The 25344-nt window shown below is 40.3% G+C and overlaps 1 protein-coding gene across 1 annotated transcript in view; it reads left to right on the forward strand.

The window, feature by feature from the left end:
* LOC133632924 (cAMP-specific 3',5'-cyclic phosphodiesterase 4D) overlaps window positions 1-21661 on the forward strand; it is a 69843-nt gene extending 48182 nt beyond the window's left edge. The window contains exons 4-5 of the mRNA XM_062025756.1: window positions 18334-18572; window positions 21555-21661. Of these exons, the coding sequence (XP_061881740.1) occupies window positions 18334-18572; window positions 21555-21645 (330 nt within the window). The 3' untranslated portion in view covers window positions 21646-21661. The remainder of the gene's footprint in view (window positions 1-18333; window positions 18573-21554) is intronic.
* The last annotated feature ends 3683 nt before the right edge of the window (window positions 21662-25344 follow it).

A 25344-nucleotide genomic window follows, 5' to 3' on the forward strand; every position in this document is an offset into this window, starting at 1 on the left:
AACATTGCAACACATGCCAATACGGCCGGGTTAACTTATAAAGTGCAATTTTAAATTTCCCGCGAAACTTCCGGTTGAAAACGTCTATGTATGATGACGTATGCGCGTGACGTCAATAGTTGAAACGAAAGTATTCGGACACCATTGTATCCAATACAAAAAGCTCTGTTTTCATCACAAAATTCCACAGTATTCTGGACATCTGTGTTGGTGAATCTTTTGCAATTTGTTTAATGAACAATGAAGACAGCAAAGAAGAAAGCTGTAGGTGGGATCGGTGTTTTAGCGGCTGGCTACAGCAACACAACCAGGAGGACTTTGACTTGGATAGCAGACGCGCTGTCCGACGCTAGCCGCCGACCGCATCGATGATCGGGTGAAGTCCTTCGTCGCTCCGTCGATCGCTGGAACGCAGGTGAGCACGGGTGTTGTTGAGCAGATGAGGGCTGGCTGGCGTAGGTGGATAGCTAATGTTTTTAGCATAGCTCTGTGAGGTCCCGTAGCTAAGTTAGCTTCAATAGCGTCATTAGCAACAGCATTGTTAAGCTTCGCCAGGCTGGAAAGCATTAACCGTGTAGTTACATGTCCATGGTTTAATAGTATTGTTGATTTTCTGTCTATCCTTCCAGTCAGGGGTTTATTTCTTTTGTTTCTATCTGCAGTTAAGCCCGATGCTATCACGTTAGCTCCGTAGCTAAAGTGCTTCGCCGATGTATTGTCGTGGAGATAAAAGTCTCTGTGAATGTCCATTTCGCGTTCTCGACTCTCATTTTCAAGATATATATAGGCTATAGTATCCGAGGTGGTTTAAAATACAAATCCGTGTGATCCACAATAGAAAAAGGAGAAAGTGTGGAATCCAATGAGCCCTTGTACCTAAGTTACGGTCAGAGCGAAAAAAGATACGTCCTGCACTGCACTCTAGTCCTTCACTCTCACGTTCCTCATCCACAAATCTTTCATCCTCGCTCAAATTAATGGGGTAATCGTCGCTTTCTCGGTCCGAATCGCTCTCGCTGCTGGTGTAAACAATGGGGGAATGTGAGGAGCCTTTCAACCTGCGACGTCACGCTACTTCCGGTACAGGCAAAGCTTTTTTTAATCAGCGACCAAAAGTTGCGAACTTTATCGTCGATGTTCTCTACTAAATCCTTTCAGCAAAAATATGGCAATATCGCGAAATGATCAAGTATGACACATAGAATGGATCTGCTATCCCCGTTTAAATAAAAAAAATTCATTTCAGTAGGCCTTTAACTTTGTCCATTCAATATCTATTCATATGTATCCATCAAAGTATCATTTATATACATCCATCCAATATCTATCCATATACATCCATCCAACATCTATTCATGTGCATCATCCATCCATCCATCCATCCATCTATTCATATCCATCTAATATTTATCCATAAACATCCATCTATCTACCTGCCCATCCAATACTTATTCAAGGACGGCGTGGCGAAGTTGGTAGAGTGGCTGTGCCAGCAATCGGAGTGTTGCTGGTTACTGGGGTTCAATTCCCACCTTCTACCTTCCTAGTCACGTCCGTTGTGTCCTTGGGCAAGACACTTCACCCTTTGCCTCTGATGGCTGCTGGTTAGCGCCTTGCATGGCAGCTCCCGCCATCAGTGTGTGAATGTGTGTGTGAATGGGTAAATGTGGAAATACTGTCAAAGCGCTTTGAGTACCTTGAAGGTAGAAAAGCGCTATACAAGTATAACCCATTTATCATTTTATCATTTAAGTTACTTAAATTCCAATTGTGAAACCTCATGGGTGCATATATGTAATCTGTGTGTAAGAACACGTATTCTTCCTGTTTCAATCTGACTTCCCTCGGGTTGTCCAAAGCCGGAACACAAGCTTATTTGCATTGATTTGTTTTTCACTCTCACCATCCCAAACCGCTAACAAATACCGAGTGAAACCACATCATTCTCTTAATTGTTTTCCTGCGCGCCGGTTATGGTATCACTCAAGGTCGCAGACTTGCAAAATGCTGCTACAACGTTTTCTTAAGCATTAGCTGTCGTCAAGGTGCGCTTATTCTCAGGTTATTGAATAAATCAATCAGCCGCAGCCGCCCCGATACATATCACAGTTTTTTCAGTCGCTTGGGTACATTTGGTACGACTCGTTCAATTTTTACATCATCTCGTCATTTGTGCACATCAAAAATGAAGTTTCTCATTAGATTTTGGTTTGGTACATCCGTGCAGGTAGTCAGTACAATTCTCGGTTGTTTCATACATTTTCAATTGCTTCTGTCATCTTGATCAGAATTAATTATAATGGCTTCTATTAAATAGTTCCCCCCGCCCCCAACAAGCTGTCATAATATGTTCTGCACATCTCTATACATTTTCATTAGACTTTTTTTTTTCTAAATCTGTACTGAATGGGTAAATTGCTTTCATGTGAATGTTCAATCCTCTAGCGAAAGAAAATAAAGGAAGCATGAGCTCAACCAATGATTGACCTGTTTTCTGAAATAGCTCCAAGGTGCAACATCACAGCATATGCTTGCTGAGGCTAGATTAGATACTTCGGAATATTTTGTCCTCACTGCATGACAAGAGAGCACATTCACTGTGGTGTGGATGGAAATGTGTGGCCCAATATAGAAAGAGTGCACTGTAATTTCCATAGCACCGCATGGTCACTTTTCCCTGAGAAGACTGTCCTATGTTCACTATTGTACTTTTTAGTTATAAATCAATTTTCTCTTATCTCATATCTTTTCTTTTCTGTGTCACATTGACATGGCCTGTCAATAAATTACAGTACAAAACAGCATAAATGGTATTCTTGTCCAGTCCCTTATAATCAATCTCCCATATACTGTACACTAAAATAACATTTTAAATAATTGTCATTAGAGATGTCCGATAATATCGGCTGATAAATGCTTTGAAATGTGATATCGGAAATTATCGGTATCGGTGTCAAAAAGTAAAATTATTGAATTTTTAAAACGCCGTTGTACGGAGCGGTACATATCCGGTAAAACACGGATGTGAACCCAGTCGGCAGCCCCTCCCCTCTCCCCTCTCCCACACACAACACAGGAGTTGACGACTGCAGCATGAGAGGTTTACTGGCGACGCTTGATGACCTCATCAAACCGCCGCGAGCGCAGCATAACAACAAGAGTGTGTTGTTGCCGGTGCTGTAGCCGTGGCTAACAAGCGAGCTCGCTCGGGGACCGACTAACGACACCATGTCTATGGCATACTTGCCAACCCTCCCGATTTTCCCGGGAGACTCCCGAAATTCAGTGCCCCTCCCGAAAATCTCCCGGGGCAACCATTCTCCCGAATTTCTCCCGATTTCCACCCAGACAACAATATTGGGGGCGTGCCTTAAAGGCACTGCCTTTAGCGGCCTTTCTCACCCCTTAACATGCGGACCTGAGTGAGGACAGCCTATCGTCACGTCCGCTTATCCTCCATACAAACAGCGTGCCGGCCCAGTCACATAATATCTACGGCTTTTCACAGACACAAGTGAATGCCAGGCATACTTGGTCAACAGCCATACAGGTCACACTGAGGGTAGCCGTATAAACAACTTTAACACTGTTACAAATATGCGCCACACTGTGAACCCACACCAAACAAGAATGACAAACACATTTCGTGAGAACATCCGCACCCTAACACGACATAAACACAACAGAACAAATACCCAGAACCCCTTGCAGCACTAACTCTTCGGGGACGCTACAATATGCACCCCCCGCCCCCTTCAACCTCAACCCCAGTGAGAGCATGTCCCAAATTCCAAACTGCTGTTTTGAGGCATGTTAAAAAAAAAAAAAGCACTTTGTGACTTCAATAATAAATATGGCAGTGCCATGTTGGCACTTTTTTCCATAATTTGAGTTGAAGTTGTTCTCTTATTTTGGAAAACTTTGTTACATTGTTAAATGCATCAGGCAGGGCATCACAAAAAAATTAGGCATAATCATGTGTTAATTCCACGACCGTATATATCGGTATCGGTTGATATCGCTATCGTAATTAAGGGGGAGGGGGGGGGGGGTATATATTGTAGCGTCCCGGAAGAGTTACTGCTGCAAGGGGTTCTGGGTATTTGTTCTGTTGTGTTTATGTTGTGTTACGGTGCGGATGTTCTCCCGAAATGTGTTTGTCTTTCTTGTTTGATGTGGGTTCACAGTGTGGCGCATATTTGTAACGTAACAGTGTTAAAGTTGTTTATATTGGCACCTTCAGTGTGACCTGTATGGCTGTTGACAAAGTATGACTTGCATTCACTTGTGTGTGTGAAAAGCCGTATATATTATGTCATTGGGCCCGCAATATTACAGATATCACATTTTAAAGCATTTATCCGCCGATAATATTGGCAGTCCGATATTATCGGACATCTCTAATTTTTACCTAACATGTTTTTACTGTCATCTGCAGTCTTCTTCAAAAGGGCTAAAAGACTAAAATAACTGGCTAAAAGAAAATGTTAAAAGTATATGAATAAAAGCACATAATCAACCTTTTTGATTAACATAGTAGAATATATTCATGTTCAAGCATGTAAGACTGTTACAAAAGGTTCAAATGCTACTTTAATGGTGACAGCTTGACCCAGGGCCAGATTATTTATGTGTCTGGTATTTCCCACGAGAAAAACTGTTTATTAAAGAAATGCCACATCGGCAACATTAAGCACTGACAAAGCTCATTTAGGACTCCCAAAACACAGAGGCTGACTGTAATCACTACCATTAATTGTAGAAAACAAACAAACCCATGCACGAAACAATAACACATGAATCTACCACACGACATGAGCTGTTTACTAAAAGATGTTGCTAAGTTGAGTAGCAAATTGGATTTCCACATTTCAAATGGTACAACCCGGATAGGAACAATAAAAACAGAAAACTCACCGCAGACTAATTGATCCCACTTATTATTAATGAACACTTCAGACATTTGGACCCAGGCTCCCTATTTCTGCAACAAATACTCTTAAGGACGCGTACGATATCATATTATTTTCATTTTTAAAAGCAACATCTTGTTTGACTGTATCAGGTAATAAACATGACAACTTGTAAATTGCATCTGAGCCCGTTAAGGGGGTTAACAGTGATTACAGTTTACCTCATTGACGATTAAAGTCATCCTTTCGCCTTCAACCAGCTAATTGCGAAGGTTAATCAAGGCGGCTCCACGCTGCAAGTCACTGTCTCTGGCGATGAGTGTAACGCAGCTAATTGTGGAGAAACGGGCGGGTCAATGGCTTCCTGAATGAGGATTGACATCGTGATGGATGCATGTAAGCATGGTGTGTGCAGCAGGACTTCCTGGACTAATAGAGATGTGCAATATGTTGCTGTCAATGCGAGGGAGATTCATGCCAATCCGCAGGATCATTTGTTTGCGCCTAATGGGACAGTTGGTGCTTCAGCCGGCTGATTGAGGTTATACATGTACAGCCGTGGACAAAAGTTTACATACACTTGTAAAGAACATAATGTCATGGCTGTCTTGAGTTTCCAGTAATTTCTACAACTCACTTTTTTTGTGATTGAGGGATTGGAGCACATACTTGTTGGTCACAAAAAACATTCATGAAGTTTGGTTCTTTTATGAATTTATTATGGGTCTGCTGACAATTTTTACAGCTAGAATTCACCAAAAGTCAAGTATTTCATATATATATAAGAAATACTTGACTTTCAGTGAATTCTAGCTATATATATATATTTATTTTATTATATATATATATATATATATATATATATATATATATATATATATATATATATATATATATATATATATATATATAAAAGAAATACTTGAATTTCAGTGTTCATTTATTTACACATATATCATACTTGCCAACCTTGAGACCTCCAATATCGGGAGGTGGGGGGTGGGTTTGGGGGCGGGGGGCTAGGTTGGGGGCGGGGTTATTTACAGCTAGAATTCACCAACTCGAGTATTTCATATATATATTTCATATATATATATATATATATATATATATATATATATATATATATATATATATATATGTATGAAATACTTGACTGGGGACGGCGTGGCGAAGTTGGTAGAGTGGCCGTGTCAGCAATCGGAGGGTTGCTGGTTACTGGGGTTCAATCCCTACCTTCTACCATCCTAGTCACGTCCGTTGTGTCCTTGGGCAAGACACTTCACCCTTGCTCCTGATGGCTGCTGGTAGCGCCTTGCATGGCAGCTCCCTCCATTCACCCATTCAGTGTGTGAATGGGTGAATGTGGAAATACTGTCAAAGCGCTTTGAGTACCTTGAAGGTAGAAAAGCGCTATACAAGTATAACCCATTTATCATTTAATTGACTTTCAGCAAATTCTAGCTATATATATATATATATATATATATATATATATATATATATATATATATATATATATATATATATATATATATATATATATATATATATATATATATATATTTTATTGACATAGAAAAAAACAAAACAAAACTTGAATTTCAGTGTTCCGGTGGCTATCCATTAGATGGCAGTATTGTCCTGTTTAACTTCTCCGTTCATGATGAGTATATCATTTCGGCCACCGTGTTCAATGGAGAAGTCTGTTCTACAAAATTTACAGGCAACATACACCTTCCCCTTCGAACTGTCCTGGATGAACTGAAATTCTTGTTTCCATTCGTTTTGGAACTTGCAAGCGTATTTCTTCATCTTGCTCGTCGACGGCGTCGCCATGTCTTTAATTTCCTCGTTCTTCTGCTTCGTCTCCTTGTTGTGTGCGCAGTTGTGCACTCTACTCTCTAAAAGCCCTAGATGTTATGACGTCATTGGGCAGGCAAGCTGTTTATATTGTGGGAAAGGGGACGTGAGAACAGGCTCTCCCCACTCAGTCTCAGGTCCGCATTGAGCTGGAGGGGGCATGGCCTCTAGCTCCGGCTGAATACCGGGAGTTTGTCGGGAGAAAATCTCTGCCGGGAGGTTGTCGGGAGAGGCGCTGAATACCGGGATTCTCCCGCTAAAAACGGGAGGGTTGGCAAGTATGACATATATACACACATAACACTCATCTATTGTTGTACTTGAAAGTGCAATGCTTTGCAGCCAGAAGCACAGCCTTATATACTACATGAGGGGTGTCCAAACTTTTTCCACTGAGGGCCGCACACGGAAAAATTAAAGCATGTAGGGGCCATTTTGATATTTTTCCTTTTTAAACCATAACAAAATATTAAGATTAATTTAAGATTAAAGTACCAATGATTGTCACACACACACTAGATGTGGTGAAATTTGTCCTCTGCATTTGTCCCATCCCCTTGGGGAGCAGTGGGCAGCAGCGGCGCCGCACCCGGGAATCATTTTTGGTGATTTAACCCCCAACTCCAACCCTTTGTTGCTGAGTGCCAAGCAGGGAGGTTATGGGCCCCATTTTTATAGTCTTTGGTATGACTTGGCTGGGATTTGAACTCCAACCTACCGATCTCAATATGGATTTTTAAAATGTATCTTACCTTTAGGGGTCCCGGGGACCATAAAGGGTCTCAGTCATTAAAATGTTAAAAATAAGTCAAATTATTTTATTTTTATTTTTATTTAACGCTTACAGTAAATCTCTATATCAACATCAAGTTGATATAAAGTAATAAAAATAAAGGTTTTATGGCTTTTATGTCAAAAACAACTTTGTTTTTTATAGTCAAACTGAAATATGCAGTATTTAGTCATTAGAGCCCTAAAAGATCAATAATGCATTGATTTTAATTCTTTAATATTTTTGAGTAATCACAGTGAAAAGATGAATAAAATACCACTAAGTATATTTGGTATCCAAAAGGTTCCCCACTCATGAAGTGATACGTTTTTATTAGGTTTTTCATTTACTTTCAACACTTAAGTTAGGAGATCAACTTCAGATATATCTGTCGATTTTACGTTTGAACTATTATTTTGTTTGTTTTATGCTCTTTTGTCAAATAAAACGTTGATGTTTTTATATGGCAACTACACAATATATGCAATATTTACCACATAAAACATTTTAAAATGAAATATTTGAAGTAATTGGAGCCTTGAAAATAATTCATTATAACATGGAATTTTTTGGCTTTTTTTTTTTTTTTGATCAATGGCAAAAAAATAAAAATAAAGAAAAACAAAAGAAAAAAAACAGCCTGCATGGCAGCTTTGTAAAAACATTGCAACTTTTTCTCGTTAGATTTCACCTAATTCATTTTTATTTTTGCAATAGCATTTCCAGAATGAGTGGCGGGCCGGTAAACAATTAGCTGGAGGCCGCAAATGGCCCCCGGGCCGCACTTTGGACACCCCTGTACTACATACTGTACATACTAAATACACAGTAATGAAAACACAGTTGTTCTATTAACTGTACTGTGCTTGCTGCTTACTTACTTTAAAAAAAAACAACAACACTTACCTTTCACTATTTGAGTAGCCTTTGTTCTGCCATTTGCGTACTGGTGAGCGATCTCTGAATCCGGGAACATATCCTTCACGGATTTGTTGTAGACATCCGCAAATGAGAACGGGATGTTGCTTCCAGCTATCAGCATAGCCATCTTTGTCTCGGCATATGTTACACCATCGGGTCTCCATTTAGCGAGGTGGCCCATAATACTGGGCTATGACCGGTGGTGCGCTGCTGACCGTTCATGAATGAGTATATCCGTCCGGCCACCGTGTTCAATGGAGAAGTCTGTTCTACAAAATTTACAGGCAACATACCCCTTCCCCTTCGAACTGTCCTGGATAAACTGAAATTCTTGTTTCCATTCGTTTTGGAACTCACAAGCGTATTTCTTCATCTTACTCGTCGTCGGCGTCGCCATGGCTGTATCGTCCTCGTTCTTCTGCTTCGTCTCCTTGTTGTGTGCGCAGTTGTGCACTGCACTCTCTAAAAGCCATAGATGTTATAACGTGATTGGGCAGGGACGCTGTATATATCGTGGAAAAGCGGACGTGAGAACAGGCTGTCGACTCGTCACTCAGGTCCGCATGGAGCTGGAGGGGGCGTGGCCTCCAGCTCCGGCTAGAAATCGGGAGAAAATCGGGAGAATATTTGTCCCGGGAGGTTTTCGGGAGAGGCGCTGAAATTCGGGAGTCTCCCGGGAAAATCGGGAGGGTTGGCAAGTATGCCATAGACATGGTGTCGTTAGTCAGTCACTGAGCGAGCTCGCTTGTTAGCCACGGCTACATAACAACATACTCTTGTTGTTATGCTGCGCTCGCGGCGGTTTGATGAGGTCATCAAGCGTCGCCAGTAAACCTCTCATGCTACAGCAATGTTAATATTTGGTTACATGTCCCTTGGCAAGTTTCACTGCAATAAGGCGCTTTTTTGGTAGCCATCCACAAGCTTCTGGCAAGCTTCTGGTTGAATTTTTGACCACTCCTCTTGACAAAATGGGTGCAGTTCAGCTAAATTTGTTGGTTTTCAGACATGGACTTGTCTCTTCAGCATTGTCCACACGTTTAAGTCAGGACTTTGGGAAGTCCTTTGGGCTATTTGGGCCAGACATGTTTGAAAATAAACTTCATGACCATTGCATAGATTCACCCGGTCAAACCACTAGGTACACCTGTACACACTCCAATCTGACAGTGGGTTTCTGAAGTGTTCCTGAGCCCATGTGGTGATATCCTTTACACACCAATGTCGCTTATTGATGCATTACAGCCTGAGGGATCGAAGGTCACGGCTTAGCTGCTTACATGCACTGATTTCTTCAGGTTCTCTGAACCCTTTGATGATATTACGGACCGTAGATGGTGAAATCCCTAAATTATTTGCAATAGCCTGTTGAGAAAGGTTTTTCTTAAACTGTTCAACAATTTGCTCACGCATTTGTTGACAAAGTGGTGACCCTCGCCCCATTCTTGTTTGTGAGCATTTCATGTAATCTACTTTTATACCCAATCATGGCACCCACCTGTTCCCAATTTGCCTGTTCACCTGTGGGATGTTCCAAATAAGTGTTTGATGAGCATTCCTCAATTTTATCAGTATTTATTGCCACATTTCCCAACTTCTTTGTCACGTGTTGCTGGCATCAAATTCTAAAGTTAATAATTATTTGCAAAAAAAAAAATGTTTATCAGTTTGAACATCAAATATGTTGTCTTTGTAGCATATTCAACTGAATATGGGTTGAAAATGATTTGCAAATCATTGTATTCCGTTTATATTTACATCTAACACAATTTCCCAACTCATATGGAAACGGGGTTTGTACTTTAACCTACCTTTATGTTTCCTCATAGCCTGAAGAAGTGAGCAACTCGCTGTGACATCACAACGTAGCCAGACTGCAAAAACCCCACGAACAGATGCAACCATGCTTGAACCGAATGATTTGATACTTCGGCATTGTTGAACACCCAACATAATACCCAACATTGTAATTTAAAGTCAGAAAAGACACAAATCAACATAAGTTCCTGTTTAAAAAAGTGTATGCCGAACTTTAGAAAGACAGCTCTGATAAAATTGCCTTCTCTGCTGATATCTTCAGGGGTTGAGAGTCTTGTAATATTTGTTTGGTGACCTCTAAACTCAGCAAATAGCTGCAGGCTCTACTTCCTAAGAGGACATAAATCAGTTCTTTTATTTTTAAGTTACTCTATCGAGTCTGAAGCCTGATGAAATCTGTGTTCGGTCCTTTACGTTAATGCCTGTTTGGTAAATACATAGAAGTCTCCCCTGATAAATAGTATCAATATTTGTCCAGTCAAAGTACTGCATGCTAACTCAAACATAGTCGCTCTTGCACTTTGTTGAACTTACTGGACCTTGTAGTAAAAGATAAGGTGTGAATTGGTGCCTGACAGCAAATAAATGGCCTCAGGTTAATCCAACCTTGACCTTTTTAGTAAACCTGAGTGTTTAAATGGACGATCTCTCACTGGGGGGATTTTATTGTGTCTATTTTTAGGGATGCACGGCACTGGTTGTACTTGTTGGAAAAGGCACGTCGTGTGGAACTATCGCCTGAAAAACAGACCGAATGTAAATGCCGACGGGCTTAGCCCCTCGCTTAACGGGAAAACCTTGTTATTCATGCACGACAAATGAAAACTCTGCATGGTTTGCGGCGAAGATAAATGGCGGCGTATCAACCTCAATTCATCACGATGCTCCTGCCGGCTCCTTGTGCATTATTTTGTACTTGTGTATTCGAGTGTGCCCTGAATCAAGGATACTCCTGTGAGCGCTCAATAGGCAAATAACTGATTACCTTTTTTTGCCTCCCCTCCCCGAGGACAGTTTACGAAAAGAAACCCAAACAAAACAAACAATAGAAGACGTCAAATTGAACTCGATCTAGTCCACTTCGATCCATCTAAGCTTTGGGAATATTGTGTGTTCAATAAAGGTGGGGGCAGCCTGATACAGCTCAAGCCTGATGGAATAAAATCATCATTCGTTTGGCTGTAATGGAGTCTTTTGGACGGTAGCGGTCATTTGGAAGAGATAGTCATTCATGCACCTTAATGTTTTTTTCTTATAGGGATACTATAGTAGCATGTGTAATAAAACAATTATCCACCTCGGTTAAAGGCCTGCTGAAATGAGATTTTCTTATTTAAACGGGGATAGCAGATCCATTCTATGTGTCATACTTGATAATTTCGCGATATTGCCATATTTTTGCTGAAAGGATTTAGTAGAGAACATCGACGATAAAGTTCGAAACTTTTGGTCGCTGATAAAAAAGCATTGCCTGTACCGGAAGTAGCGTGACGTCACAGGTTGTGGAGCTCCTCACATCTGCACATTGTTTTCAATCATGGCCACCAGCAGGGAGAGCGATTCGGACCGAGAAAGCGACGATTTCCCCATTAATTTGAGCGAGGATGAAAGATTTGTGGATGAGGAAAGTGAGAGTGAAGGACTAGAGGGCAGTGGAAGCGATTCAGATAGGGAAGATGCTGTGAGAGGCGGGTGGGACCTGATATTCAGCTGGGAATGACTAAAACAGTAAATAAACACAAGAGATATATATACTCTATTAGCCACAACACAACCAGGCTTATATTTAATATGCCACAAATGAATCCCACATAACAAACACCTCCCCCCTCCCGTCCATACAACCCGCCAATACAAATCAAACACCCGCACAACAAACTCAATCCCACAGCCCAAAGTACCATTCACCTCCCCAAAGTTCATACAGCACATATATTTCCCCAAAGTTACGTACGTGACATGCACATAGCGGCACGCACGTACGGGCAAGCGATCAAATGTTTGGAAGCCACAGCTGCGTACTCACGGTAGCGCGTATCCAACTCAAAGTCCTCCTGGTAAGAGTCTCTGTTGTCCCATCTCCACAAGCATGCGTATCCAACTCAAAGTCCTCCTGGTAAGAGTCTATGTTGTCCCAGTTCTCCACAGGCCAATAGTAAAGCTTGACTGTCATCGTTCGGGAATGTAAACAATGAAACACCGGCTATGGCGTAGCCGCTACGTGTTTGTGTTGCTGCAGCCTGCCGCTAATACACCGCTTCCCACCTACAGCTTTCGTCTTTGCAGTCTTCATTGTTCATTAAACAAATTGCAAAAGATTCACCAACACAGATGTCCAGAATACTGTGGAATTTTGCGATGAAAACAGACGACTTAATAGCTGGCCACAATAGTGTCCCAAAATGTCCGCTGCAATCCGTGACGTCACGCGCAAACGTCATCATACCGAGACGTTTTCCGCAGGATATTTCGCGGGAAATTTCAAATTGCATTTTGCTAATCTAACCTGGCCGTATTGGCATGTGTTGCAATGTTAAGATTTCATCATTGATATATAAACTATCAGACTGCGTGGTCGGTAGTAGTGGGTTTCAGTAGGCCTTTAAAGTGAAAGCTACGCACCCGTAAGTCAAAAATAGCATCAGCAGTGTTGCATAACTGTGTCATGTTGTGGGTCATGGGTTCTTTTCTCCTTAAGGGGAGTGAAACATTTGTTCCTCTGTTTGACAGTTTTTTTTAGGACGACTTAGTTCATCAAATTCAATTCATGCAAATATTTCAGATAAAATATAAGAAAAACTCTCTTCATTAATTTCAACCCAACCGTCTCGTTTGGGGTACACATTAAGAGTACAGATATCCGATAATGGCTTTTTTGCCGATATCCGATATTCCGATATTGTCCAACTCTTAATTACCGATTCCGATATCAACCGATACCGATATATACAGTCTTGGAATTAACACATTATTATGCCTAATTTTGTTGTGATGCCCCGCTGGATGCATTAAACAATGTAACAAGGTTTTCCAAAATAAATCAACTCAAGTTATGGAAAAAAATGCCAACATGGCACTGCCATATTTATTATTGAAGTCACAAAGTGCATTATTTTTTTTAACGTGCCTCAAAACAGCAGTTTGGAATTTGGCACATGCTCTCCCTGAGAGAGCATGAGGAGGTTGAGGTGGGCGGAGTTTGGGGGAGGGGGGGGGAGTTGAGTTGCGGGGGGGTGTATATTGTAGCGTCCCGGAAGAGTTAGTGCTGCCAGGGGTTCTGGGTATTTGTTCTGTTGTGTTTATGTTGTGTTACGGTGCGGATGTTCTCCCGAAATGTGTTTGTCATTCTTGTTTGGTGTGGGTTCACCGTGTGGCGCATATTTGTAACAGTGTTAAAGTTGTTTATACGGTCACCCTCAGTGTGACCTGTATGGCTGTTGACCAAGTAGGCCTTGCATTCACTTGTGTGTGTGAAAAGCCGTAGATATTATGTGATTGGGCCGGCATGCAAAGGCAGTGCCTTTAAGGTTTATTGGCGCTCTGTACTTCTCCCTACGTCTGTGTACCACTTCGTACAGCGGTGTTTTGAAAAGTCATACATTTTAGTTTTTGAAACAGATACCGATAATTTCCAATATCACATTTTAAAGCATTTATTGGCCGATAATATCGGCAGTCCGATATTATCGGACATCTCTAATTAATTACTTAAACAGCCATCTTTCATCGCCGTAATCTTGCTAAACTCTGTGACATTTGTCCATTAGTGACGCTGAGATCATTATTTATGCGTTCAATACGTCTCGTTTTGATTACTCTCACGCAGGAGTGTTAAACGTACGGCGTGTTCTTTCTGACGTCACTTCTTGTGTGGGGCGCGGTCTTTCTGATTTAACTTCCTATCCGAACTCAGTTTGTAAACGATTAATGAGTCCATACAGAGCTAAGAGCCGGAGATTCAAGAAATACACGGCGCATTTACCCGTGTAAAAAATTATCCAAGGAGGGGAACCTTAAATGATGGGTTAGTGTGGCTGGCACAGGGCTTAGGCTAAATAATTATTCGTTGAAGTAGTTATCCGGCTTAATGTAGACAGGGCCGAAGTGTCTGACAATTCGACTGCGAGGTTGATAGTCGAATCAGGTTCCTCCGAATCAAATCGTTAAATAGTCGACTATTCTAAGACACCCCTAGTTCACAGTGAGTGAGGTGTACTCTCTTGTGTTGTCAGCTATTTAGACCAGTGGTCCCCAACCACCGGGCCGCGGCCCGGTACCGGTCCGCGGACCGATTGGTCCGCGGACCAAAATACTTTTTTTTTTTTACATAAATAAATGTGATTTTATTTATTTATGTAAAAAAAAAAAACTTTTTTTTTTTTTACATAAATAAATAAAATCATGTGTGCTAACGGACTGTATCCCTGCAGGCTGTATTGATCTATATTGATATAGAATGTATATATTGTGTTTTTTATGTTGATTTCATAAAAATAAAAATAAAACTTTTTTTTTTCTTAATTCTTGTGCGGCCCGGTACCAATCGGTCCGCGGACCGGTACCGGGCCGCGGCCCGGTGGTTGGGGACCACTGGTCTAAATAGCTGAAAAAACTTTTTTTTTTTTTTTTAAATACACCCCCCCCACACCGGTCCGTGGGACAAATTTTCAAGCGTTGACCGGTCCGCAGCTACAAAAAGGTTGGGGACCACTGATTTAGACGATACTGGCTGTATGTTGAATCATTTTCAGTGGGTAGTTAATCTATAACTGTTATGCAAGCTGTGCATTGACTACTCCAAAACATATCCAGGTTTCCTTTGTATATTATCCCTTAAGATCTATTATAATATTGGTAGTGTACTGACTGTATATATCAGCGGTGGGCAATTAATTTTTACCGGGGTCGCATGAGCAACCCGAGCACTGCTGGAGGGCCACATCGACAATATTTCAATTAAATTTTGCTCAATATTATATTTATAAATAAATAAATGGGTTATACTTGTATAGCGCTTTTCTACCTTCAAGGCACTCAAAGCGCTTTGACAGTATTTCCACATTCACCCATTCAGATAAATAATAATAATAATAATAATAATAATAATAATAATTAATAATGATAATAATACTTTCATTTAACCTAACTTAACTTTATACCAAAAGCATCCATCCATCCATTGTCTACCGCTTATTCCCTTTGGGGTCGCGGGGGGCGCTGTAGCCTATCTCAGCTACAACCGGGCGGAAGGCGGGGTATACCCTGGACAAGTCGCCACCTCATCGCAGGGCCAACACAGATAGACAGACAACATTCACACTCACATTCACACACTAGGGCCAATTTAGTGTTGCCAATCAACCTATCCCCAGGTGCATGTCTTTGGAGGTGGGAGGAAGCCGGAGTACCCGGAGGGAACCAGACGCAGTCACGGGGAGGACATGCAAACTCCACACAGAAAGATCCCGAGCCCGGGATTGAACCCCAGACTACTCAGGACCTTCGTATTGTGAGGCAGACGCACTAACCCCTCTTCCACCGTGCTGCCCCCTACCAAAAGCACTGCTTTGGAAATCATTTGTACCCCTTTCAGAGATCACATTTAGTTCCCCTTAAACATCCTCATTTTGCACAATGAAATGTAAGCATAGGATGAAGTGTGCATTCCTGTAACTTTCTCTAGTAATAGCATTCCATGATTAATATAAATAAATTAACATTAATAATAAATGACAGTAAAATAAGCACACATATGACTGAGGAGTCATAGTGTAACTTTGTGTGGTGTTTGAGTTGTCCGACTATTTGTGTGGCCATAAACGCACCAGTGGTTTAGTGGTAAGCGTGTTGGTGACAGATGACAAGTTGGTTTTGTCCTGGTTTGTACGGCAGAAAATGACTAGTTTTTCGAGATAGAAGTGTTTTACTCATGTTTTTGGTGTGGTTATGGCCGAATAAAAACAGTTTTGCTCAATAAAGTGATCGATATAATTCCTGGCCTCGAAGCATCTCGATAGACGTTACAATAATTAAACGGTGTTCAACTGAACGGTGTTGACGAACACCGTTAGGGCCGCTTGTTGTCACTGTCACTCAGAGTTGCATTGCAAAATTACACAGAATAAATGTGTTTATTTTGTTTAGAATTCAGATGATATTTGATTTGGTGCGCGGCATATATTTGCTGTGCGCAGAGGACGCTTGAGCAGTGTGCAATTGCGCAGGCGCACACCTTAGAGGGAACGTTGCTTGGCAGTCCGTGTCTTGTTGAAAACACGCCATTCGTCATCAACTTTTCTCTTTTTAGCGTCTCGGGTGTAAACCGTGTATCACTTGTCGCTGTGCACCTTCACTCACAGGTTACACACGGACATACGCACATAAATAACACTTTTCAAAATAAAAGCAGCACAGTTGTATCGCGCGCACGGCATAGATGTTTTTTCAACTTTATTTTGTAATTTCTGATTGCAGCTGTTCACATTCAATCACAACCACGCACGCGCATACGTCCACACGGAAGTAATACAAATAACGCTTTTCAAAACAAAAGCAGCACTGTTGTATTGCACACTCGACATAGATACTTTTTTAAATGTATTTTGTAATTTATGATTGGCCTCACACAGTTCTGGTAGCCAATGGAGATACTCAGTGTAAACTTGGTGTTATTGGATGTTGTGTTGCATACTTTTGACAATTCCTGCAGGACAAATCAAATGTTAAAGTCAAAATTATGATCAAGTGGAGATACAGTGTTTGTATATATTGTATATTTATACTACAAAACAATAGAACGCATTACTATTACTGTTTGAGTGCAATGAGAGGCCACCCTGTTAGTATTTCTGATTAAAACTTTACAAAATTATAGTTAAGGTCATCTGCAGGTATTGGACCCCCACAACATTAGTTAAAAGTTCTGTTTTTTGAAGAAGAAACAGTCTGAAGTATTTCTGTGCATTTCTTCCAACACAATGGTCACAAACAGTCAGTGTTAAACATTGACCTTGAAGCAGTCTGGAAAAACAAGATAAACCTTCGACTTTGGTGAGATAAGGAAAAAAGACCAGCACAGGGCAGAAACTTCTGATTAAATTCTAAGCTTTCCGTGGCCATTAATGTCAAAATAATTAAACCAAAGTCACACTCACAGACGGCCAGTTCTATTGTAATGTGCTTTGACAAAGTTACCACTGCATCCATTATTTTTTATTATGCAAGGTAGTTGGAGGAATAACATCACTGACAAATCTAACGACAAATCCACACCCTTGCATGTGCAGGAATGCTGTGCTTAGGTCACTTTGTTGGGCCCAGGGAAGTGTCCTATGCTCAAGCATTTAGATATTTATTTAAATGTTTATCTATAATTCATTTCAATTTCTGTGTATTTATTGTTTTTGTCTGTATCTTTATTTCTATAATTAATTATACTTTCAATTTTATAAAAAAAAATCAACATGTATTTTTTTATTTTATTTACATCTCCATTTTTATTTTTATTTCTTCAATTTCATTTTCATTTTAGTATTTTTTAAATTAAATTTTTTTGTTTTTTTTTGTTTTTATAATTCAATTTTAATTTAAATTGAATTTTATCTTTTTTTCAAAATTGCATTAATGTTTTTGTCTCCATTTTTAATTACAATTTTGATTGCAATTTCAGTTTCATTTTCAATTAATTTTTATTTTTATTTTTTATTTGAATTTTAACTTAAATTTTATTCAGTTTAAATGAAAATAAACATTTAATTTTTTACATTATCTTTACTCCTACAATGAAATTCAATTTCAAATACATTTTATTTAAAAAAAATGTTTTTCTAAATAACATGTTTATTTTCATTTTCATCTTTATTTTTTCATTTCTTAATTTTAATTTCAACTACATTTTGATTTCAGTATTTGTTTAAAAAAAAAGAATTAACATTTTTGAATTAAATTCAAAAATTCTAATTTAAATGTTAAAATCCAAATTTAAATTTACATTTAAATTTTTCAAATGATATTTGCCGATAATCCATCACTCTGATATCCCCACAGGTGCCCTACGGTGTGACAGTTACCCCCGAAACGGGGCCTGTTGCCTGCATGGAGCCCTTCCTGGTGCGGAGGCTGTCTCATCGCACGGTGCAGCTTCCCCCTCTGGCTTTCAGACTGGCCGAGCAGGCGTACTACGAACGCAAAGCCGAGGCCGACACGGTGACCGTCCCGTCCCGGCCCAATACTTTGCCACTTCACACGCCACCCCTCATTGCCATCACCTCGGCTGACACGAGCAGGTAGGATGACATGGAAGCTGAATACTGTCAATAATCATCATCATGGGGTATCAGGCCTGTTTGCAGGCATCGATGATCAGGGCTCTCCAGTCTTCTTTGTCGTCCGCTCTATGTATGAGTTCTATATTATTGATATTTCCGATAACATTTCTTAGGCTGTTGATATATGTTGTTCGTTGTCGACCTGGAGCTTTGTTTCCTAATAGTTTTCCTGTTAACATCAGTTTTTCTAAGCTGTCTTTTCTAATGATATCTCTGAGGAATTTCACCTGCCTATTTCGAATCGTTGCAATTAAAGATCTTCTTGTTTTTGCCTTTGCCAATACCTCTGCATTAAAAAGTACTGTCAATATATAATTTAAAATACCTTTCACATTTGGCTCAACATACAAGCTATAACCCTTTCATGTCCATAGTCCGACACAATCTAATTTAGGATAGGATAGGATAGGTCTTTATTGTCATTGCAACAAGTACAACAAAACTATGTTTTCAGCCCAACCCGTTCAAGATTAGACAAACAAACAGTGTACAGGGTTACAGAACAGGAACGCTGATGGGTCACCACGAGGCGCCCCGTAAAAGGTGGGAAAAAGGTAAAACGCTGGGGAAGAAGATGAGTAAAAAAATACAATCTAGACTGGGCTCCTAAGGGGGCCTAGTCTGGAGTGGGAAAAAAAACCCTCCATGCCATTCACACATAAACGTGTTACATTTAATCACGACAACTCGCAACAGAGGGGGGACGGGGGGTTGGGACCCTGGAGGTCGACTGCTGCTATGAAGCGCTGCCAGCCGTCCATCACCCCGAAGGGGAATCAGGCGGTGGTGAAGGCGTGGGGTGGGGAAGGGGGGGTTTGTGTGTATATGCCCATTGTCTGGGGCCGTTCTGCAGGCAAGCAAAAGTTCGACTCCATGTGTCGTTGAGGAGGGAGGGAGGTAGAAAGCGTCCATCATTGAGGTGTCCTCGGGGATGTTTTCAGAACAACCTGCTCCTGTTGTTGGAGCGTCAAGGCCATTCGAGGGAGTCAAATCTTAGATTAGGATTTTAGTTTTTCCGCGAGCAGACATTACAATGGCCTGTCTGTTCTATTCGTCCATGCTGGCCCTCATGTCCAATTTTTCCCTTACCAGCTTTTCCATGATGTGAACTTTAAAACTATTTTCACCATGAGAAAGTGAATGCACACATCATTAAAACTTGATCAACTCTGCTGGCTTTTAACATGCTCAACAGTTATAAAAGTTCAAAAAGACATCAGTCACTATATAGTAGGGCTGGCAAAGTTAATCACAAAAAATCAACACAATAATCATGCATGAATGCAGATTAGTCACGCATTTAATTATGACGGCACTTTAGTGCACTCTTGAGTTATTTCTATAACTCAAGAGTGCACTAAAGTGCCGTCATAATTAAGCTCTTGAGTTATTTCTATACCTTAAAATAAGTATATTCTCACTAATAACAAGTGCACTTTTCTTGGTAGAAGAAAAAAAAAGAGACCTTTTTGCTCAATATGTTGAAAAATCTTAAATTAAGTAAATGCTAGTGCCATTATCTTGACATAATGATATGCACTCGGCATTACATTTCTTGAAACCAGCAAACTTATACTAAAAACTAGTTTATTTTTCTTAATGGAAAGGCAACAAGGCAACAACTTGTTACTCTCGGGGTCTCCTAGCCGCTCAGGCAAATCATATGGTCTCAAAAATGCATTTTCCCATCGATAACATGACATCATCGCGTCAAGTGCGTGCTCTTTCAGTCAATTAGTGCACATATATACAGCCTGGGCCCCGGCCAAAAAAATTTTTATTTTAATTTTGAAGAATTTATCTGAATGTGCATGAACTATTTCTGTTCAAAATTGTTAAAAATGTCACATGTTAAATGTTTAAATATTAACTGTCAGTTTGCTGTACTGTGCCAACTGTACAACTATATGAGTACGTATTTTCTATTGTTTCATTGAAAATAAAACAGCAAAGTCCATTTGGCTGCCATCTGTTTTAATTATGAGACACAATTGTGTTCAAGTCATGATTTAATTTTTTCCATGCTTGAAATAAGAAATTATTTTTAAAAAAAAAGTAGTTTTATACTTGTGAGTGTTGATGACACAGCTTTGCAACAGTTGATATTCTAGTTTCAAGCATGTTTTACTCAATATCGGTCATAAAATCTCAGCAACAAGCTGTAAAATCTTACTGGGATAATTTAGGACCAAAACACTTAAAACAAGTAAAACACTCTAACATAAAATCTGCTTAGTGAGAAGAATTTATCTTATCAGACACAAAATAAGCAAATATCACCCTTATTTGAGATATTTAATCTTACTTAGATTTCAGTTTTTGCAGTGCACATCAGCCATAATACCAACAAATATAGTTAATATTATACTGTATACTCTTGCTCAATACTCCATCAGTGTACCACACGAGGAATGAACAATTTTTTTTTCTTTCCTCTGTTTCTTCTACCTTGCTGTTTTTTCCTCTTTGCCAAGAATATTGGAAACTGCAGTGAGTGAATAAACAACACGGGCGCAAGCTGGAAGCTTGCTAATAAGGCTAATTTGCTACAGGGGCTTTAATTAGAGACTGACTAATAAAGCACGGCAAATGGAATTGAAAGGAGTGATGGTGGAGAAGGGGTGTCTTAGAACTATTGACAATTTTATTTGAAGGAGTCACACACACACACACACACACACACACACACACACACACACACACACACACACACACACACACACACACACACACACACACACCACACACACACACACACACACGCACACACACACACCCTAGACACTCAACTCAGCCATTAGCTGTGGTCTTAAAAAAAAAGAATCACATTGGACCATAGAAATATTTAGTAATTACTAATATGTATGGATTACGTGACCAGACAACTTTACTTACATGTACTATTTATTTAATTTGAATATGTTTTTGTCTGCTTTCCAGACAATTTTGTGAGCGGCATTGTTCGCAATGTGTCACCAACAACTACTCGTCATTCCCCAATGAATCATTCGCTCAAGCAGCCGGCGTGTAAAGGTGTCAGGCGCAGAACAGAAAGACAGCCCCAAACTCTTTGACTAATTGTTTGCTCTATTTTTTTATGCAAGCATTTCAACGGGGAAGACTATTGACGTGTCAGTGTTGGCAATCATGTTCAATAAGCTGGATTGGGTGTTAGAATTGAACATTTGGCAACCAGAATGTCATCAATGTAATTAGTGATGGGCAAAGTAACCCATTAATTGATCATTGGGGATTCTTTCAACTTCGTGGAATTGATTGTTGTTTAAAGGCCTACTGAAATGAGATTTTCTTAATAAACTGGGATAGCAGATTAAATCTATGTGTCATACTTGATCATTTCGCGATATTGCCATATTTTTGCTGAAAGGATTTAGTAGAGAACATCGGCGATAAAGTTCGCAACTTTTGGTCGCTGATAAAAAAGCCTTGCCTGTATGTACCGGAAGTAGCGTGACGTCACAGGTTGTGGAGCTCCTCACATCTGCACATTGTTTACAATCATGGCCACCAGCAGCGAGAGCGATTCGGACCGAGAAAGCGACGATTTCCCCATTAATTTGAGCGAGGATGAAAGATTTGTGGATGAGGAAAGTGAGAGTGAAGTACTAGAGGGCAGTGGAAGCGATTCAGATTGGGAAGATGCTGTGAGAGGCGGGTTGGACCTGATATTCAGCTGGGAATGACTAAAACAGTAAATAAACACAAGACATATATATACTCTATTAGCCACAACACAACCAGTATATATTTAATATGCCACAAATTAATTCCACATAACAAACACCTCCCCCCTCCCGTCCATATAACCCACCAATACAACTCCAACACCCGCACAACACACTCAATCCCACAGCCCAAAGTACCGTTCACCTCCCCAAAGTTCATACAGCACATATATTTACCCAAAGTTACGTACGTGACATGCACATAGCGGCACGCACGTACGGGCAAATGATCAAATGTTTGGAAGCCGCAGCTGCGTACTCACGGTAGCGCGTATCCAACTCAAAGTCCTCCTGGTAAGAGTCTCTGTTGTCCCATCTCCACAAGCATGCGTATCCAACTGAAAGTCCTCCTGGTAAGAGTCTATGTTGTCCCAGTTCTCCACAGGCCAATGGTAAAGCTTGACTGTCATCGTTCGGGAATGTAAACAATGAAACACCGGCTACGACGTAGCCGCTACGTGTTTGTGTTGCTGCAGCCGGCCGCTAATACACAGCTTCCCCCCTACAGCTTTCTTATTTGCTATTTCCATTGTTCATTAAATAAATTGCAAAAGATTCACCAACACAGATGTCCAGAATACTGTGGAATTTTGCGATGAAAACAGACGACTTAATAGCTGGCCACAATGCTGTCCCAAAATGTCCGCTGCAATCCGTGACGTCACGCGCAAACGTCATCATACCGAGACGTTTTCCGCAGGATATTTTGCGGGAAATTTAAAATTGCACTTTACTAATCTAACCCGGCCGTATTGGCATGTGTTGCAATGTTAAGATTTTTTCATTGATATATAAACTATCAGACTGCGTGGTCGGTAGTAGTGGGTTTCAGTAGGCCTTTAATTTGAGGCAGTTAAATAGAGTGCAATACTTGGGTGCATCCAGCAGAGGCGCTGTTGATTCATTCACAAAGACCTCTATAGTGGTACAACTCCTCTGGCTATCTTTATGGTGCGTTCCATTTTTACTGGGACCTCCGAATTTCCGATTTTGTGGTCGGATGAGTAAACTCCGTCAGATTTCCTACTCAGAAAGTCCTCACCACCTCCGAGTTGGCTTTAAAGATGCCTGCTCTGAGTGTAAACAATAATAGAGGCTTCTGTAAAATCCATTATTAGCACTTCTGACTAGTTTTTGTCGCACTAAATCAGCCATATACGATATATTGTTGGACGTTTATTTATGGCTATGTCGCTGTGGTGTAAATCATTATGTTTTATTATGTTTTACACATTCTACATCACTAGCAATAGAATCCGTGTTTCCTCTTCATCCACCACGTTTGAAGGTTGCAGATGGAGCGCATGTTTTTTCCATAAGTTGTTCATATTCAGATAAGGCAGGCACGAGAATAGTGGATGTGGCCAGTTTGAGTTCTGACCTCGTAACATGAATGCTCACAACTCGGCCCAGCTCCAACGTTCAACTTCCGAGGTTAATTGAACGCATCATTATTTTGCTCAATACCTCACATTGGTGTGGCAACAGGAGTTAAGAACCTTCAGAGAGAACATATATATATATATATATATATATATATATATATATATATATATATTGTATACAGTGTTTGTAAAAACAGCGTTATATAATAACTTACTAACGCTGTTACTTTTACTAGTAATGACTAATGTAATTCATTATTTTAGGTCCGTTACAAAGATGTGGTTTTATGTCAACAAGTGCAGCAAGTTAAATGCATGAAATATCTTTACACTAATGAAAGCAACAAGCAGCACCGCACTAAAATGAATTTGATATCAAATAGGAGGAGGCACTATCGCAGACACAGCAGACAACAACACACGCACACAATGGGAATAATCCTGAACAACAAACCAATGAATGAAGTGACAAACCTGCCATCCAAACAATACACCGTTTGTTGACAAGAAGATATGACAGCCATCAAAGCACATTCAATCTATTTATTAACCGGAGGTAACATAATCCGGTGAAAAGATTCAAAAGAGCTGGCTAATGCTAACAAACAGAGCTCCATTTGCAATTGAAACCCTCAATAACGTGGCATGTTCTTCATTGACAACCGTCACGTCTCTCTCGTCAACACACTGGCTTCTCGTCAAGGCATCTTCTCTCACACACACACACACATTTCTGGCTTCACAATAACAACGTGACACGTCACATCCGTTGTAACAGCGCTACCAAAATGAAAAATGGTTTGGATTTGTTTAACCCTTGTGTAATGTTCATATTGTTGTTACTCAGCCAGCGTTTGTGGGTCTGATGCACCCGTTGCCTTTTGTGGCTTTTAATGCCTCACAATCAAACACTTTTATGTTAAAATACTGAACAGATGTTTATTGGGATAAGGTAAACATCTGTTCAGTATTTTAACATAAAAGTGTTTGATTGTGAGGCATTAAAAGCCACAAAATGTAACGGGTCCATCAGACCCACAACCACTGGCTGAGTAACAACAATATGAACGTTGCACGGAAAATTTCTCTGCCATTTTCTGCGTCCCACAGGGATTCTTTTTTTGTGTTTCTGCACCTGCGGTTCCCACACAAGGTTGCAACATTGTTTGTCAACACTGTCTGCTCTCATTTTCTCGCACATTTGACCCTCTGATGTTCTGTGTACCTACACTCTGTCCTCCTCCTGTCTAGGCCTGCTGTGTGTGTGCGTGTGTGTGTGTGTGTGTGTGTGTGTGTGCGTGTGCGCGTGTGTGTGTGTGCTACAACTCTCAAAGGAAAGCCTTTTTCGAATGTATTCATTTTTAATCAAAACTTATTTGACAGTGGAGAAAAAATGAGCTATGGATATAATTTTAACGAAAGCCATGCATCTTATAGCTTTGCAACACGCTTGACTTATCTATAATTCATGCAGTACTGTACAAAAAAAGCTGCACGTCACACACCAACTTTGTATTTTGGGTGTGTTTAGCAATGGAACAACATAGTGTGTGTAGTATTAGTACACAGCCTGTAGTGCTACTCTATGTTTTCATTGCT

Source organism: Entelurus aequoreus, linkage group LG17, assembly GCF_033978785.1.
Source record: "Entelurus aequoreus isolate RoL-2023_Sb linkage group LG17, RoL_Eaeq_v1.1, whole genome shotgun sequence".
Classification (NCBI taxonomy): Eukaryota; Metazoa; Chordata; class Actinopteri; order Syngnathiformes; family Syngnathidae; genus Entelurus; species Entelurus aequoreus.